The sequence below is a fragment of the Nycticebus coucang genome, chromosome 7 (assembly GCF_027406575.1).
Source record: "Nycticebus coucang isolate mNycCou1 chromosome 7, mNycCou1.pri, whole genome shotgun sequence".
Classification (NCBI taxonomy): Eukaryota; Metazoa; Chordata; class Mammalia; order Primates; family Lorisidae; genus Nycticebus; species Nycticebus coucang.
The window spans coordinates 130,306,866-130,325,684 of record NC_069786.1 but is presented as its reverse complement, the minus strand read 5'-3'; the positions used below and the strand labels follow the sequence as shown (position 1 = coordinate 130,325,684).

The following is an 18,819-nucleotide window of genomic DNA, read 5'->3' as shown; positions in this document are numbered from 1 at the left end:
CCATCTTTGGAACTACGTACTAAACTATCAGGAAGATCATTTAATTAATTTAAATGTCATAATCTGGCACAAGGTACCGAGGGGTGTGAGAAGCAGAGATTTCAGTGAGTGAGGGATGGACCCAAGGACCCTGTCAACTTTTGGAGACTAGGATTGGCTTAGCGAACCCAGTAGTGAATTAGGCATGATGGTGTTTTCTAATAAGTGATCTAAATGTGCCTTTTAAAGAAACAGCTGTCGTTTTTTGTGGACCAAACCCTGTACTCTAAGTGCTTTTCTTCCATTATGTCATTTGACTGTTAAAAGGAGCCTAGGGGCCAGGTGGTATCCCATTTTATACATAAGAAAAGTTTAGCACCCAGGTAGTTAGGATCCTGACTGGGATGGAAAAAAATGCAGATCTTATTACCTCCAAAACCCAAGCTACTGTACATACTTTCTAAGGAATGACTTGACAAAATAGATATTCCCAAGTGTAAGATAGGGAGATTTGGGAAAATTTTATTTAAAAAATAAAATCATTTATGTAACATGTCATTTTTTTTTTAAGGGTAGAATTTAGTTTCACAATGTTTGGGGACCTATTTGAAGAGGATTATTCCAGTGTGTCAAATAATCAGTATGGAAAAGGGAAAAAATTAAAGACTAAAATTTTGGAGCCACCTGCTCCTAGAGAATTCACCAATTTAAGCGGAATCAGAAATCAGGGTGGAACCTGTTACCTCAATTCCCTTCTTCAGACACTTCATTTCACCCCTGAATTCAGAGGTATGCTATGTTACATTCATTTGATCCATATTATGTACTGTCTTTATATGTAATTCATTATGCAAAATCACAAAGTATCTTAAAGATGTATTGCACAGTATGTGTTTATTGTTACATATGTGAGATATAAATTGGTAATTGTCTCTACAGAGAAATTTGAAGCTTAAATTATCTTAAATATTTTCAGTGCAGTTATAATGTTTAGTAACAAAAAACAAGGTAATATATTTCTTTTCTAATTCAATTTGAAATGCAATGTAAAGATAATTCTGTCATAAGTATAGGCTTTCATTGTTGCTATACTATTTGTATTTTTGTGTTTTAAAACTTTTCCAAAATAACAAACACTTAAGCCAGAGTTATCTAAGCAATTTTATCTGCCTTTTGGAGTGGGGAGGGCTTTTACATTATTTACAGGGGTTCACTTGCTATTCATCTGCATTCCTGAAATCTAAAAAGCTCTCAACTTGGGGCAGTGCCTGTGGCTCAAAGGAGTGGTGCCCCTGCCCCATGTACCGGAGGTGGTGGGTTCAAACCTGGCCCCGACCAAAAAACTGCAAAAAAAAAAAAGGAAAAATAAAACCTCTCACTTTGATTTAATCTGATCTGACCTGAACTCCTATGGCTTTAGAACCTGACCTGGTATAAGGCTATTTAGTCTCTGGTTTTCTCACTTGTATGAATATTTTTGCATTTATTACAGGAATATTAATCTGCTTAATTAATGGGTAGTATGTCCCAGACCCTGCTGGGAATATAATGTAATGTACATAATCCTTTTTTCTAAAATGTGGACATTCCAAAGACCCAAGGTAGGGTCTTGGTAAGGGATTGTGTGCAAGGAACAGAAACCCACTCAAATTAGCTACATTAAAAAGGGGAGTTATTGTAAGAATATGGTGGAGTCTCCCAGAAACAGATTGCAAGAAGCCAGCTTGACCTTATTGGACCCTTGATTTCTTGCCTCTTTTTCTCTATGTGTTTGTTCCATCCCCATCTCTGCAAACCAGCTGTATCTTTAAGACTCATAGCATCTGTGTTCCCTTGATCTCAGTGCGAACATTACTTTGCCTTCACATGGCCCTGACGGGACCCCAGCACCACATGGCTTTGTAACTCAGCTTTCCGCATATCTCCATGTTCTGAGGACAGGCAACCTGATACTTCCTGCATCTAGATTGCCATGTTCCCTTCCTATCACTAAATTTATCTAATCTTTGTGATGTTTTCTGTTTGCATCAAAGCTTGAAAGACTTCCTGCCTCCAGAAATTCAGTAAATACTTACCACTGTCTTCTTCCCAGGTCCATTCTAATGGAGTGGACTGCAGGTGGGATTTAAGAGTGGTGCCTCTTGTCCTTGACTCTGTCCCTTCCATAAAAATATCTTCCTGATGTAGTCAGTAATTCTACCATTAGAAATTTTCAGCATTAATACACAGATTCCTAAAAGGGATAAAATTTTTCCAGGTTTTAACATCCAGTAGAACATCTGTAGGTTGACCACTTGAGGGAATTTAACAAACTGGTCAACATAAGGCACTACACCCACTGTACTGATACATCATGCAGGGCATATCCAATCTGTGAAAATTAGGTCAATTTAAGGAGGTGATCAGTACAGGGAAGTGGTCAACTTTGAGGTTCAACTTGAAGTAGAAAAGTAGCCTCAAAGAGACTGAGGGAGAAGTGAGGCAGTGGAGAGTGCCACTAGGCAAGAGCAGGACCAAGAGCCCGGGCCGGCTTCCTCCCCAGCAAAGGGGAGTCACTGGCCACCGATGTGGTTTGACGTTTCGGCGTGGAGCGTGCACTCCTCGTGTGACTTAGCATGGATCCTGATGCCGAAGTGGGGGAGATTTGTGGTTTAACGTTTTGGTGTGGAATGTGCACTTCTCGTGTGGCTCAGCATGGATCCTGATCTGAGGGGGGGAGAGGAGATTTAGTTTGGAAAGGGTAAGGAAGAGCAGAGAACTGGGAAAGAAAAAGTTCAGAGAAGTATTTTAAAGGATAGGGCTAGTACAGTGGAGTAGACCTGGCACCAGGTAGCTGAAAGTTAAGGGGAGGTGACTACAAAAGTTCTTGTATAGTTTTGTGCTTTAACTTGTAGGTTCAAGGTTCACTACTATATTTCCTAAGATTCCTCATGGCTTTCGGCCATAGGCAATGAGAAGCCATTAAAGATTTCTGATGTTACTGTTTTTAGTTTTCTGTGTATAAACTAAAGATTATTTGCCTTAGCATGCCACTTCATTTTCTTCGAGTCAGGGGTTAAAAATGTTATAAGAGGGGGCGGTGCCTGTGGCTCAGCGAGCAGGGTGCCGGCCCTTTATACGGAGGGTGGTGGGTTCAAACCCAGCCCCGGCCAAACTGCAACAAAAAAATAGCCGGGTGTTGTGGCGGGCGCCTGTAGTCCCAGCTACTCGAGAGGCTGAGGCAGGAGAATCGCCTAAGCCCAGGAGTTGGAGGTTGCTGTGAGCTGTGTGAGGCCACGGCACTCTACCGAGGGCGATAAAGTGAAACTCTGTCTCTACAAAAAAAAAAAAAAAAATGTTATAAGAAAGTAGAGCATGGCGAGTAGGGCTGTAAATATTGCCACAGTCATATTTCTAAATCTTTGATTGGTTTCACTGGTGGTCTTGGCTTTCTAAAACAATTTTTTAATATGAAATAATGTCATTTACATCTCTGATTCTACTTTTCTGTTTAGAAGCTTTGTTTTCTCTTGGTCCAGAAGAGCTTGGTTTGTTCGAAGATAAGGATAAGCCTGATGCAAAGGTATTAAATGTGTGATTTACTGGGGTGTTTTGGAGTACTGAGGCAATGTTTTTTTAGGAAAGATTAAGTTATTCATAGAAAACAATAATCTTATAAATTGTCGAATATGGCTTTTATTTTCAGAAAGTGATTTGGCCTATACCCTCTGGGTAATAGAATTTTCCTTCTAAAAAAGAATTACTGTTCCAAATGTAATACTGCTACTGCAGTATAAAAATACCTTACTCTTGGGCGGCACCTGTGGCTCAACGGAGTAGGGCGCCGGCCCCATATACCAGAGGTGGCAGGTTCAAAAACTGCAAAAAAAAACCAAAAAATTACTCTCTACTGTTTATTTTTTCTTCTGATGAAGAAAAGGTTTGCGTATCTTCCACACCAACCTATCAAAAAAAAAATAAAAATCCATTTAAATCACTTGGTTGCAACAATACCAAAATTCAAAAGGAAGAGCAGTTTTCTTTTTTTTTTTTTTTTGTAGAGACAGTTTCACTTTATCGCTCTCAGTAGAGTGCCGTGGCGTCACACAGCTCACAGCAACCTCCAACTCCTGGGCTCAGGCGATTCTTCTGCCTCAGCCTCCCGAGTAGCTGGGACTACAGGCGCCCGCCACAATGCCCGGCTAGGAAGAGCAGTTTTCTTTTAGTTTGGTACTCTGTAAATAAATTGAGTAAGGAATTGTTTTATTATTTTATATGTTACTGTGGTGAAATTTTATTTAAAGTGCAGGTGTAATCATGTTCTTACCTGCTAAAAATAACTCAGAAGTTTCTTATCACTTTCAGGCTCAAATCTAACAGGAGTCTTAAAAGGAGTCTTTTGTGATCCAGCCCTATGCTTCTGAAGCCATCTGTGTGGCTTTTGTGTATTTTTTTAATTCCCAATCTGTTGCAGACCAGTACTTATGTAGTATATAATAAAAATGGAGTAGGAATGTCAAATTGCCATAAAGGTTTCTAAATACTTGTTCTCTTTTCCAATCCCTAAAATCTAGCCTACAAACAAGACTCTACTGGCCATTGCTCAGTCTGGCTCAGCCCTCACCACGTCTACTAAGACAGAAACAGGCATGAGCCTGTCGAAAGTGAGGCAGGGGTGACTGGCCTTATAAAGTGTCAAAACTCAAGAGTGCCTGGAAATTTTCCTCAGAGGGAATATATGTGTATCAGAGATATCTGAGAGAAAGAATGGGCTGTTAGAGATTCAAACTATTGTCAGTCTGTAAATAATTGGCCTATTTGAGCTTTAACAGTAATCTCAACTAGGTCAAGGTAGGAAACGCCACATTTAAAAACCTTTTTGGATTGAGTTACAATTTTCAAAAATAACTGTGTTATAATCAGTTCTCCATTTATGTGTAATAAGAAATATATTTATAAACTGTCTTCTGAATGAACTAGGAGATATGCAAAAACTAGTATGCTGTTGTTTTCAAACACCTCAATCGCACTTAAGAATCCCTTTAGAAGTGTGTGTGTTTCTCATTCAGGTTCGAGTCATACCTTTGCAGTTACAGCGATTGTTTGCTCAGCTTCTGCTCCTAGACCAGGAAGCTGCGTCCACAGCAGACCTCACTGACAGCTTCGGGTGGACCAGCAATGAGGTACGGAGGTCAGCTCCTGTAAGGAGGTGCTACCAGCAGTAGAGGAAAGAGTAAATGCTAGTTAATGTTATCTAACTTCCTTTAATTTTTGTCTTAGGATCTCAACATATTGTTTGAATGTTCCCCCTCACATTAAAAAATTACAAGCCAGAAATACGTTTTTTAGACACTTTCTATATACAAGATTTTATGAATGATCATTGAGATACAGTATCTATTACCTGGAAATTACTTACCATTTACAAAACAAACTGCTGATCAGCTTTTTAGTCTTTGACTCACAATAATGAATAAATTAAATGGTAACCATTTTTTTTTTAATTCTGTCTGCCTTTGTGGCAAGCTTTGTGTTTGACAAAATCTGGGTATTCTGATTTGAATGTTTGCTTTAGTCAAAACAGTGAAACCATTCTTGGCAGGACTTTTCATTTGCCTGACTTTCTCCTGACTTGTTTCATTTTTCCCTGTACCTATTGTGTGTGGGCTTTCTTTCCCTTTCCAGTTTGGGTTCCTGACAGGTGTCCCACTCTATACAAACACCTATACTCTCAAACACCTCACTCTATACAAGCAATGAGAAAAGGTGCTTGTCAATACTGATGAGCCATGAGCTATCCAGATTCCAGCAAATGCAGGTCTTTCATTTTTTATGGACCTGCTGGTATCCCTGCAGAGACGGGAATGGGTGACGATCACAGAATTTAAAGAGGCAATGATAGGAATAATATTATATTGTCTTTAACAATAAAGTTTGAACAGTGGTCTTCTAACCGGGAACATTTTTTTAATTAAAGAGGTAGGACATGGGCTTTAATGTAAAAGGGAGTAATAATACAGTCCCTAAACAGGTATGTTAAATTTTGATGTAGCGCTGGTGCTTGGGGTTAATTCTTTTTGTTTCCTTTAAAAAAATAACCACTTCTTTGAGATAGAATTTACATGGCATAAACATCACGCTTTGAGAGGGTATAATCCAACATTGTTTTTTTTTTAGCATGTTCACAGAGTTGTGTGATTGTCACTTCACCACTACAATCAATTTTAGAACATTTTCATCACCCCCAAAAGATATCCCAGTCCCACGAGCAGTCAGTCCGCAGCCCCTCTCCCGCAGCCCTGGCACCTCTGGCCTCCTTTTTGTCTCTGGACTTGCCAGTTCCAGACATTTCACAGGGAGGGAGTCAGAGACTGTGTCATCCTTTGTGACTGGCTGCTTTCACTTCGTGTTTTCAGGATTCATTTATGTCGTACTATGTGTGGCTATTTCCTTTCTTTCTACTAACAGATAAGACTCTATTAGATGAATATGCCACATCAGTATTTTTTTAATCTAGTAATCAGCTGATGGGTTTCTGTTTGTTTTTGATAATGAGTTTCCACTGAATTGCTGATTTAATACTACTTGAAGTCATGAAAACCTTTTTAATTTTATTTTCTCTAAATAAAATCTGCAGGAAACTCTCTAGGACTGGATCTGTAGTGGTAGTAGAAAAATTTGTGAGGTACCTTTACCAAATGTAGGGTGTTCAGAAAGAGAGCTTGAAGACTTCCATGAGTTTTCAGCCCCATCAGAACCAGTGATCCTAGAGAAATTTATATTCTTTAGTGTCTTACATTTTGAAAGACAAAACAGAGATCCCAAGTCCCACATCATGCTCCAGCTTTCATCCACTTTATCTGCTACTCTTCACACTATACTTAATTTGAAATTGTCTTCACTGCCTTTACATCTGTGCCCTCCATTGGTTCCTCGGCCTCTTTTATGCTTTCTTTGTCCAAGTCAACAGTGACATGCATGTGCTGAGTCGAGGAGATGTGCTCTATTCTCAGCTGAAGGGGCTCTTGGTGGCACTCACCACTCTCCTTAAAGCCCTGGCTTCTGGTTCTGGGACTGTCACTCACCTGAAATTGCCTTCCCCTGTTCTTCCTCCTCTTCTCCATACCTAAGTGGTGGTGCACCCTGCACTCTGGTTTATAAATAGTACCTGAAGAGAAGTTCACACACAGCTACGTGACTCATGAGGGAAACCAAGTTCTGTCGCAAGCTTTTCTCAGTAACGCTGTTAGTCTTGTTTTAGCAGTTTATTCGTCCAAGTAATAAATGCTGGTTCTTTTCTAATGTTGCTAATTAAGACTTGCGCTCACCACTAAGTGAAGTTTTCGTGTGCAGACATCACCTGCTCTTAGATGCTGGTCTGTGGCTATTGTTCCTTCCCCCTCTCTCCTTTCTCTGGCTTAGCCACATGTACAGTTTTCCACAAGAATAAATGTATTGGTTCGGCGTCCGCAGTACAGTGATTACAGCGCCAGCCACATATACCGAGGGTGGTGGGTTGGAACGTGGCCTGGGCCAGCTAAACAATTACAACAACAACAAAAAAATAGCTGGGTGTTGTGGTGGGCACTTGTAGTCCCAGCTACTTGGGAGGCTGAGGCAAAAGAATTGCTTAAGCCCAAAAGTCTGAGGTTGCTGTGAGCTGTGATGCCGCAGCACTCTACCAAGGGTGACATAGTGAAACTCTGTCTTAAAAAAAAAGAATAAATGCACTTTCTGGTTGTCAGGGGAATTGAGTTATATGTGCACACTGCCTGTTCATATTTTCATTTTCCATTATAAATAAAAATAGGTAGTGTGCTCTTAACCTGCTCTTAGCTTACTTGTGTAGTCATACTTATCAAGGCTTATCTTGGATGCTTGGTAAATCTTGTGTTTTGTTAACTAGCATTTTTTTTAATGTTTTTAAAAATCCGAAGCAAATGACTACATTTAAAATTTACCTGTTTTGGGCAGCGCCTGTGGCTCAAGGAGTAGGGCGCCGGTCCCATATGCCAGAGGTGGCAGGTTCAAACCCAGCCCCGGCCAAAAAAAAAAAAAAATTTACCTGTTTTATAGGAGATGAGGCAACATGATGTGCAAGAACTGAATCGAATTCTCTTCAGTGCTTTGGAAACTTCTTTAGTCGGGACCTCCGGCCATGACCTCATCAATCGTCTGTATCATGGAACCATCATTAACCAGATTGTTTGTAAAGAATGTAAGAACGTCAGTGAGAAGCAGGTGAATATGCTGGAGTATTTTAGTTATAAGTTATGTCATAAATTATAATTCCTGTACTTAAACCTATGTGCTGTAATACCATGAGATTAAAGTGTTTTTTATTAGAAATATTTTATTGCATTTTTTCTTTTACTGTACACCTAAGTCACAAGTTCACCATGTAAACTGAAGGAAGCAAACATCTTGAAACTTAATCTTTTATTCAGTATTCTAATATTTGGAAGTGGATTTGGGGGATATTTACGAAGAGAAGACTGCAGCCTCAGGAGAGAAGCCAGTGTCATCCTGGTTGGAATATTGTCAAGAACGTTAATTAGGGAAATAATAAAAATAAAGAAGACTGAGGAATGTTTAAATTGACAAACATCTGCAATTAAATATTAGATTTAGTTTATTACTTTCCTTTAGAAAGATCATTTATGTATGCATGCTTATGTTTATGTTTATATAAACCAAATATATTATGCACAAAGCTATTGTAAACCTGTTTTAATTAGTATAACTGTCAGTTCTTTGTAATGACACAGACTACCCATTTAATCTAACTGGAAATTAGATACTGGAAATTTGTTCATGTAAGTATAATAATCTCTGTTTGCCCTACAAATCTCATATGGCCAGTGGTTTCATCACTGAACAGTAATCCTTTAATAAAAATCTATTGTGTCAAGAGTTGAAGAAAGTATCTGTGTTTGACTGTATGAACAGAAAATTAAATGCTATTCTCTGAATGTGTTAATTGCTGTTTGGGAATTATATGTTTTTTCTTCTTTGTTATTTTTTAAGAATGAATTGGGGATAAAAAAATGTTTCTTGACCCTATAGGCTATGCAGATAGAAAACTTTCTGGGTCAGCCCAGTTTAGAAATACATAGTAATTAAAATGTTGTGTCTGTCTTTGAATTACTGTGATTGACTTAGCTATGATATAATAATTCACAAAGTAATTTTAAAACAATGCATATAAGGCACATTATAAATTAAAGACATTAACTTTTTACATGTGTTACTTTTATTACTTAAGATTTCCACCATGAACTAACTAATGCCCTATTATCGTCCATTCTCCTTAATTCCTTAAAATAATACTGTTGCACACATACAGAACTATAAATACGACTTTGACTTTCCAAATTGTAATAATATTACTACAGATATATTGTAGTTTAAATGTATTTATAGTAGAATTGATAGACTCCCTTTTTGCAAAATATCCTCCTCTTAATTTTCATAGAAATACCTTCTTCTGGCTCAAGTAATTTATTCTAATAACTTCTTCAGTTATAAACAAAAGTATATGAAGAAATAAAGTTTACATTAAAAAATTCAGCCCTGCCCTTGCTATCATATCCTAGTATAGAGAGTAAAACTGTGCTATTAACCTTGTGTGTATACTGTTCTATATTCAGATACATGTTTTATTATGGTTTACATGATTTTGTCATAAAATAGGCTTATTATAACTATAGTAGACTCATAAACTTCTTCCTTTATAAATTCTTTCTGATATATTTTAAGCTAAAATTATAGTTTGATTTAGAAGGAAGAATAATTTAATGTTAGGAACATATTATCTGATCAGGAGATCCACATCTTCTATGTACAATGATTTAGAAAAAATATATCTGATTATTCCTAATATGTGTGTGTGAGCTGGTGATGTCTTTGTACACCCCTGTGAAATTGTTTGTTTTCTTCAATGTTGTATTCATGTATATTTCAGGAAGACTTCTTAGATCTAACAGTAGCAGTCAAAAATGTGTCTGGTTTGGAAGATGCACTCTGGAATATGTACGTGGAAGAGGAAGTGTTTGACTATGACAACCTGTACCATTGTGGGACTTGTGACAGGCTGGTTAAAGCAGCAAAGGTAAAGACAGATACCTGCCTTTTCCCAGGGTCCCTGCTTAGGGCGTACCAGCTACTGAGTACTAACAGCAGGGCTGTCTGCCAGCTGAAGTCAGTGTGTATGAAAAAGTCTGGAGGAGACACTTGAAGCTCTTCACAAATGTATTTGTTGAAAATACATTTACATTATTATCTGATTAATTTTTTACAGTAGAGAGTTTTTTTAAGTTTTCAACCCAACAGTTCTCTCAACTTCCTTTTCTCCCAGGAAAAATTAATACCTTAATGTTTTTTAAGTATGCCTTTGTTGATAAACACTCCATATCCTGCTGTTTAGAAATTACTATTGTGAAAAGACAGTGTGTATTTTTATTCCTGCCAACTGAGAAGCTTGTTGATCTTTTCCTTTCTTTGTTTACTACTATGAAGATAGATGGCTCTCTGCGTTTTCTTAATATGCAGTTATTTTGTATCTTGATACATGTCCTCCCTCACTCTGGCAAATCTAGGATGCCTTTTGCTCTTTGACCAGGTAGGAATACTTAATAAGTAAGCAAGTTAACAGAGAACACTTCTGGTTTTCTTGCTGTACAGCAAAACAAAATACAAGGTAAAAGGAAAATAAGGTTAAAGCTACTGATTTCTTTTGCTATGTGAGGGCCAAGAAAGAAAAATAAAGCAACTCAATGAGCTTAGAATTCTGATATTTCTCAAATTTGTTCACTATGTTCATATATAAATAGCCATTCCTATAGATATAATTCATAGTTATTTTCGATTCTAGGAAAGAAGAGAAACTTCTCAAGAAGGGAAATGAGAGGCAATTCCCATTTAGGCTAATGGAATACTTTCCCAACATTCCAGCTCCTTTATGACGTGGCATTGATTTATTATATTAGTACTTTGGCATTTCTGAAAATCTGCCACATATTGGTGTTTAATACTAGTTTTGTTGTAAGGTCTCTGAGCTTTACTGATTGAGTCCTTTGATCCAAGGTTATCTTGTCTTTTTGTTCTAAGAGACTGTGGCATCTATCTGAATAACTCTCTTTGGGACAGATTTTACAAAAACATTTTATAAAGATTTTTTTTCACTTTATCTTCTAGCAACCATTCATTTATATTTCTTTTTCACCACTCTTTCACAATTCTGTGTAATTTTTCACTATGGAATTGTTCTTTAATATATGTCTTACACAGTTAATTTCCACCCAAAGCGTTACCAATGCTAATAAATTGCTGAATACTAGTAATTCATTAATATCAATATAAAAATGATTATGATAGATAATTGAGAAATGTCTCTATGTCTACGTATGTATACATCATGAAAGCCATTTCCCTTTTCTTCCGACTTGGATGTGCTGTCTCTAGCCCTCTCTGGCCTTCCTTCTCAGCTCCCTGTACCTGTGGCCAGTGTGGCATCAGCCTTGCTTCTGTCTGTCTCGTCTGCAGCAGTAACTGCCCACTGCAGCTGGATGACATGGCCTGCTGTTCATACACATCATCGGCTTGAGCTCAGTTCAGTCAATGGTGACTGAGCACTGTCTCGAACAGCTACCATAAAGGGCATGTTTATGCAGTGACTCCATTATGTTGAAGGGATAGCACTCTTCCTATAGCTGGCAATTATTGAGTTTTTTCAACAAATAAATGAGCATTGATTTGTAATAGACAATACATGACACTGATTTTGTATCCTGGAGTTTATAGATGAAAATAGTATAATAAAAATAGTACACTGTATGCCTGTAGTTTTCACAATAAGATTTAAAACCAGAGTAAACTTTATACTGTTTAATATATATTTCCATCTATCCTTTTCCCTTTATGAAATTCAAAGAGAAATATTTATCATTCACCTATTATTTTCTACTTCACCTTTCTTGTTAAAACTACGATCTAATGAATAAGTATAAATTTCAAAGTTTGGAAAAGTCTTAGATACTTACACATTCTTCGTTTGTGGTTAGACTTAATGTATACATTAGTAAAATAAAAACCTCTTGCTAAACAAATACAGTTGCTTTATATACCTTTTATACCATTTGTTTGATTCTTTTTTCAGTGGAAATTTTTTGATCTAGATACTTTTAAAATTGCATTCTATTCCAGTTGCATCAGATTAGTTGCATTCTAAGTGTAGTTTGGCTGAGCTACCTAAATAAAAGCAGATTTTCTTGTCCTCAGCAGTGTCTTCTCAACCAAATTATAGTTGAGTTGCTCAGTTTTTAATGCGTATTTTTAGAGCTTATCTGAAAAATCTACCATGTTCTTATATTGCTGGGGAGGGAGAGAGTTACTTAACTTTTTTTACCCACTAGATTTATGGAACTTATTTCAAATATATTTTAGTGATATTAGATATATATGACTGTGGATAATTTTATACATGGGAGAAGGATTTTTTTTCTCCTCAGAGATCGTTAATCCAAGAGGGCTGGGGACACTGATGACTCTTAAACAAAAATATCTGTCTGCTTTCAAATTTAAGAACAGTGACGATGATATCCCAATCAGTAGATCTTCTTAACTTTTGAGGAGTTAGAGTCTTTTTGAAAGTCTAACAAAAGCTATGGATCTTCTCCCCAGAAAAGTAGATATGAACATGAAATTTTTGTATCATTTCATGGTCTCAGATTCTTTGAAACAGGTTCCCAGGTACCAGGTTAAGAGCTCCGGTTCTTCACTAAACAAAAAGAACTGGGTATGGAGACACCAAGAAAAAGACCAGGAAATGAACACCGTTAAAGGGGGACTATGCCCATGAAATAATATTTTAGGATATCAACACTAAAAACATAAAATAGGTTTGTAGATTTTTAGTTGTAAACATACATGAGTGATGCCAACCTCAGACCCATGAAATAGGTAAGTTTATATCACAAGTTATTTTGCATCCATAGTAACAAATTTATGTGATCTAGGGACATTTTCCCCTTAGAACTGTCATAAGGTATTGTTTCTTCCTACTCCAAGAAACATTATGTATCCCTTTGTATAACTCTGTTTTTAAAAAGCATTGTATATTTTTCTCTTAACAGTCGGCCAAATTACGTAAGCTGCCTCCCTTTCTTACTGTTTCATTACTAAGATTTAATTTTGATTTTGTGAAATGTGAACGATACAAGGAAACTAGCTGTTACACGTTCCCTCTCCGGATCAATCTCAAGCCTTTTTGTGAACAGGTTTGAACCATTTTACTCTTAAATAATTCTTCCTTTTCCCTTCCCAAGATTGCATCTTTTATTTACCTGATTTTCAGTTGGCTGTGGCAGAATCTTTCAACCTTGACACTACTGATATTTTAACTGAAATCGTTCTCTTTTGTGGGAGATGATTGCAGGCACTGAGGGAAACTTGGCAGCATGCCCTCTGTGAATGGGAAAGTCTTCAGAGGAGGCAGAGGGGAGGGTGGGCAAAATCACCTCTGGGTGGGAACCACTGATTTATTTATAGTCCGTTTGAATTTCCAAATTTTCAGTTCTCTGCTTGAAAATCTTTGAAATGAAAACTCAAGGACAAAATTAGAAATAGCCCTGCATTTAGAAAAATTACCATTTATTGGTACCTTGCTATTTGGAGGTTGTTTATTTTAGATGTAATCATGAATTATGCATCTAGAAAGTGAAGAGGTGAGTGAACTACACTAGTCGAAAGTGTGTAACCCTTAAGACAGGAAATAAAACATTTTGAGAATGAATTAATTATAAAATCAACCTATTTTATTACCCATTTTCAAATATTTTCATACATTCCGTGCCAAGATTGGAGTGTGATACTGTGTTTCTTGGCACGAACCACTTTTTATATTTATTAAGAGTAGAATATTAGCTAGCTACTAAATTTCCAAGTTAAAATAATAACATTTTTGTAAATGTTTTTAAATTCAGACTCTTCACACATGAGTCTTTTCTACTTCAAACCTAACTCCTGAGCGTTTTGGTTTTTGTTTTATTGTTTGAATTATCACTCAAAGGTTCTAAAGTTTTGTTGACCCTGAACCTGTTACTGGCATACTCAGAATGAATAGTTTTCCCAGAGTTAGTTAATATACTTGCCCCTCCTTTTATACAAGATAGTTTGTCACATGATTTTAATATACTTTGATATAACCAAACTGGAATAAGTAAAGAAATGGAGCACTTATCTAGGAATGCACATTAATTTTACTTTTGGATTTCTGTAATAATAGAGAAAAATGTCACTTTGCATCTTTGTGTACACTTCTTGTCTTCTGCCTGAACCAGACATTTGGAAATGTTTCACACTTAAATGTATAATTTAAAAGTATAATTTTTTAAAGCAAATCCTTCAAATAACTGGCATCCCTCGAGTGGCATACATTTAACATCACAGATGAACACTGAGTTTAGACATCAAAAATACCAAAGGGGCTTAGATCATGTAGTTCAGACTCCTCAACTCTGAAAACTCAGGCTTCTTTTTTCTTCTGTATCAGGAATTTAAATAACCTAAAAAAAAAACCTTTTTTGGGGGGGGTGGCGCCTGTGGCTCAAAGGAGTAGAGCACCGGCCCCATATACTGGAGGTGGTGGGTTCAAACCCAGCCCTGGACAAAAAAAAAAAAAATTTTTTTTTTTTTTTTTTTTTAGAAACAGGGTCTTGCACCGTTGCCCAGGCTGGAGTGCTGTGACGCAGTCATCACTCACTGTAGCTTTGAACTCCTGGGCTCAAGCAGTCCTCTACCTCAGGCTCCTGAGTAGCCGGAGTTACGGGGGTGCAACACCATATCTGGCTAGGGAATTTAAATAAACATCTTAAAAGTATCTCTTATCTAAAGTGATTTTTTTGTTTCATTTTTAACTGCTAGTATAGAACCTCATCAGTTGAGTCACTCATAATTATAGAACATAATAATTATAGAAAAGGATGATCGTAGAATTAACAAAGCAAGAAAGAACATCTTCATTCCACTAAACTGCCTCTAAGTAAGACCAGCTGGTTTTCGTAATTGCTAAGTTCCTTCTCTATGCAGAGGATGGAAGTGTCATGAGGAGTGATAGTAGATCTGGCTTTGACTCTGTAGCACAAAATAGTTAGGATATAGGACAGTTTAAACAGGTAAAGAATATACGTATAAAGCAGTGTAATCGGTATGATGCAAAGATAGGTTTCTCTTGCTAAAACTATCTACAACAGAGGCCCTGATAGGGTATTTGTCTCACTGGCATACATGATTTTAACCAAAGTATGTAAAAATAATATCTCTTTTAGATACATGTGTTCATGTTTAAGAGGCAGGATTTGATTGGTGTAATATAATTGGTATTAGACCAATGAATTAAGAATTTTAAAATTTAGGCTGGGCACAGTGACTCACCACTGTAATCCTTGCACTCTGGGGGGCCGAGGTGGGAGGATTGCTTGAGGTCAGGAGTTCAAGATCAGCCTAAGCAAACCAAGATTCCATCTCTACTAAAAATAGATTGCTTGAGCCCACGAGTTTGAAGTTGCTGTGAGCTAGGCTGATGCCACAGCCTTCTAGACCAGGTAACACAGCAAGACTGTCTCAAAAAAAGAAAAGAATAAAAAAAAATTTAAATTTAGAGCCAGTTACTTAAATTCATCTTTATTTCCCCTTAAATAACAATAATAAACAATCAAGTTTCTTATTGATTTCAGTTGTCCCTTTGATTATGTATCTTACCATGTTATAAACTATACCAATGTTTATATTATTTTTTTCTTTTAGAGTGAATTAGATGACTTAGAATATATATACGACCTCTTCTCAGTTATTATACACAAAGGTGGCTGCTATGGAGGGCATTATCACGTATATATTAAAGATGTCGATCATTTGGGAAACTGGCAATTTGAAGTAAGTACAGAAATTAATTTATTTTAAATATCTTTGCAATCTCTTTGCATTTCTGCTTCTGTTATTTTGTTGAGGATAATCTTTTACCATATAGCATATACTCGCTCTGTAGAAAACTTTGATTAGTACTGAAAATTAATATAGATATACTTTTAAATTTTTATTTCCAAATAATTTCAGTTGTACTGAAAAATTACTAGAATAGTAAAAATAGTTCCTGTATACCCTTTACCTAGATTCTCTAGTTGTTAACATTTTGCCACATTTGTGTGTGTGTGCATACACAGACACATCAGGTCCTTTACCCCTAGGTACTTCAGTGTTTATCTTCTAAAACCAAGGATATTATCTTATGTAAGTATTAGTCAAAATCAAGAGCATCTAACATTATATAATACTGTTGTCTAATATTTAGGTATATTCAGATTCCACCGGTTATCCAAATCACATTCTTTTTGGCAGTCTTTTCCCCACTTGAGTGTCAAGTCCAGGACCATCATCCATTGTATTTAGTTAGCTATCACTTAAGTGTCCTTTAATACGGGGCCATTTCTCAGTTTTCACTTCATTATGACACAGAGATGGCACTGTTCCTATAGCTGACAATTACCAAATTTTTGCTGACAAATAAAATGAGCATTGATTTGAATAGCACATGATAACAATTTTGTATTCTGTGTATTATAGGTGAAAATATAATAAAAACAATAAATTCCATGCCTATAACTTCCCCGGTAGGATTTAAAACCAAGGCAAATATTGTCCTATTTTATACACTGCAACTGCAAAGTCAGGTCTTTTGTAGTAGCTCTTTAAAATGGTTCTCATGGGCCAGGCGTGGTGCCTCATGCCTGTAATCCTCGCACTCTCAGAGGCCAAGGTGGGTAGATTGCTTGAGCCCAGGAGTTTAAGGTTGCTGTGAGCTATGACACCACAGCACTCTACCAAGGGTGACAAAGCCATACTCTGTCTCAAAAAAAAAAGAAAGAAAATGGTGCTCAATAACCACTACTTGAATTATATTTAAAATTTCAGTCTTCCTAGAATGACTTCCTTTGAACGGTGTTGTAAGTTTTTTTGTTGCATTTGGGAAAATCGCCCATTACCATTCACTGAATAATCCATATTTCTCTTCCAGTCTACTGTGCCAGTTCTGTTATGTCACTTGTACATTTTAGTGTGATTCTGTTTTTCAATTCTCTATTCTGTTGTTCTTTTTTCCTACTCTTGGGCAAATGCCACCTCATTAATTTTCCTGGCTTTATGTAAGGAGCCGTAGTATCTGTAGGGCTAGTCTTATATGTGGTTGTTCTTTAGGAGTATTGACCTTCTTGGATTCTTATGCTTCAGTGTACAGTACTAGAATCACCCTGTCAGCATTCTCAGCATGTGCGTGTGCGTGTGCGTACACATGCATAGAGGTCTCGAGTCTTCTTATGTGAAGAGGTGTATCTTTCAATTTTTAAAGCTCTTTTAATGTTTTATTAAAAAGTTTTATAATTTTCTTTAAGAACTTACAGGTAGATGTTCTGAGGGGAATCACTAACTGAGTCTGGTTCCTATGATATTATAATTATAACATATCAACCCCAAACTCTCAGTTTTCTAAAATGTAACTAAAACACAATAAAATGTCTATATGTAAGTCACAATCACCATGTTAGGGTGTAAAATGCTTAAAGCATAGCTTTCTGATTATGAAACACTTAATATGGCTGTTGATGAGTAGTTGCTCTCGTGTAGTAATGTGGTTTCTCTTGGTGCCAATGTTCCCTTTGTTAACACTCAGCTTGGTTTTCAAAACATCTTTTATATTTCTTTTTCTTTTCTTTTAACATACCCTGTGGTCAAGCCTTCGATATTTTTGCCATTCTATCAGTTGTATTTGGAATGCATTGAGATATATACATCCTCTGTAAATTTGGATTTGAAAAAAGTCAAACTGTGTTCTACCAAAAACAACATTTATGGGCAGTGCCTGTGGCTCAGTGGGTAGGGCGCCGGCCCCATATACCGAGGGTGGTGGGTTCAAACCCGGTCCCAGCCAAACTATAACAAAAAAATAGCCGGGCGTTGTGGCGGGTGCCTGTCATCCCAGCTACTTGGGAGGCTGAGGCAAGGAAATCGCATAAGCCCAGGAATTGGAGGTTGCTGTGAGCTATGTGATGCCATGGTACTTACCAAGGGTGATAAAGTGAGACTCTGTCTCTACAAAAAACAAACAAACAAAAAAAAAAAAAAAAAAACAATGTTTACCACGGAAATGTTCTGTGGGAATCATTATGCCTGTACTCTGTGTTTTTTGGACTGTTTGTGACTACTGTGTTGAAATGCAATTATCTTTAATATATTGATTTTATAAACTAAAATATATATTTTACTATGTAAATTTAAAAAATGTATATACTAACAACGGTAATCTCACTAAACACTCATACGTTGTACAGTTTAATGAAAAGTATATATTTGGTCTCTGTCCCCAGTGGTGGTTCCTAGCACAGAGCTCTTTGGAATTTCCTGAGTGGTGAGAGTGTCTTTTGTTGTTCATAACATAAGGAGCCCCTTTTCACCATCTTTGAGTTGATGCTAGTGAGATCACTCCTAGATACCTCAAGATGGGGCTAGTGACCAGAGACACCAGTCATGTTATTGGGGGCTTGAAACTTCTGGACCTTGGGGAATGGAGAGGGACAACAGATTGAGTTCAATGACCCATGATTTAATCAGTCATACCTCCGTGATGAAACATCAGTAAAAACAACTGGAAAACAAGGTTTGGGGAGTTTATGGGCTTGGCGAACTCATCTTCATGCTGGAGGGTAGCCACCCCAATTCCATGGGGAACAAGGTTTCTTGAACTCTGGACCCTCCTGGACCTCACCCCATGTATCTCTTCATCTGGCTCTTGATTCATATCTTTTATCATAA

At 37.0% G+C, this 18,819-nt stretch overlaps 1 protein-coding gene across 6 annotated transcripts in view; it reads left to right on the top strand.

The window, feature by feature from the left end:
* Positions 1 to 18,819, top strand: part of USP40 (ubiquitin specific peptidase 40) — a 91,106-nt gene that overhangs the window by 959 nt on the left and 71,328 nt on the right. For 4 of the 6 annotated variants that reach the window (XM_053597284.1, XM_053597283.1, XM_053597287.1 and 1 more), the window contains exons 2-8: positions 551 to 768; positions 3,474 to 3,541; positions 5,028 to 5,141; positions 8,035 to 8,199; positions 9,923 to 10,069; positions 13,092 to 13,235; positions 15,763 to 15,891. In XM_053597284.1, coding sequence (XP_053453259.1) covers positions 570 to 768; positions 3,474 to 3,541; positions 5,028 to 5,141; positions 8,035 to 8,199; positions 9,923 to 10,069; positions 13,092 to 13,235; positions 15,763 to 15,891 — 966 coding nt within the window. In that variant the 5' untranslated portion in view covers positions 551 to 569. Of the gene's footprint in view, positions 1 to 550; positions 769 to 3,473; positions 3,542 to 5,027; positions 5,142 to 8,034; positions 8,200 to 9,922; positions 10,070 to 13,091; positions 13,236 to 15,762; positions 15,892 to 18,819 lie in introns of those variants that run through there. The other 2 variants (XM_053597285.1, XM_053597286.1) reach the window with 2 other exon arrangements.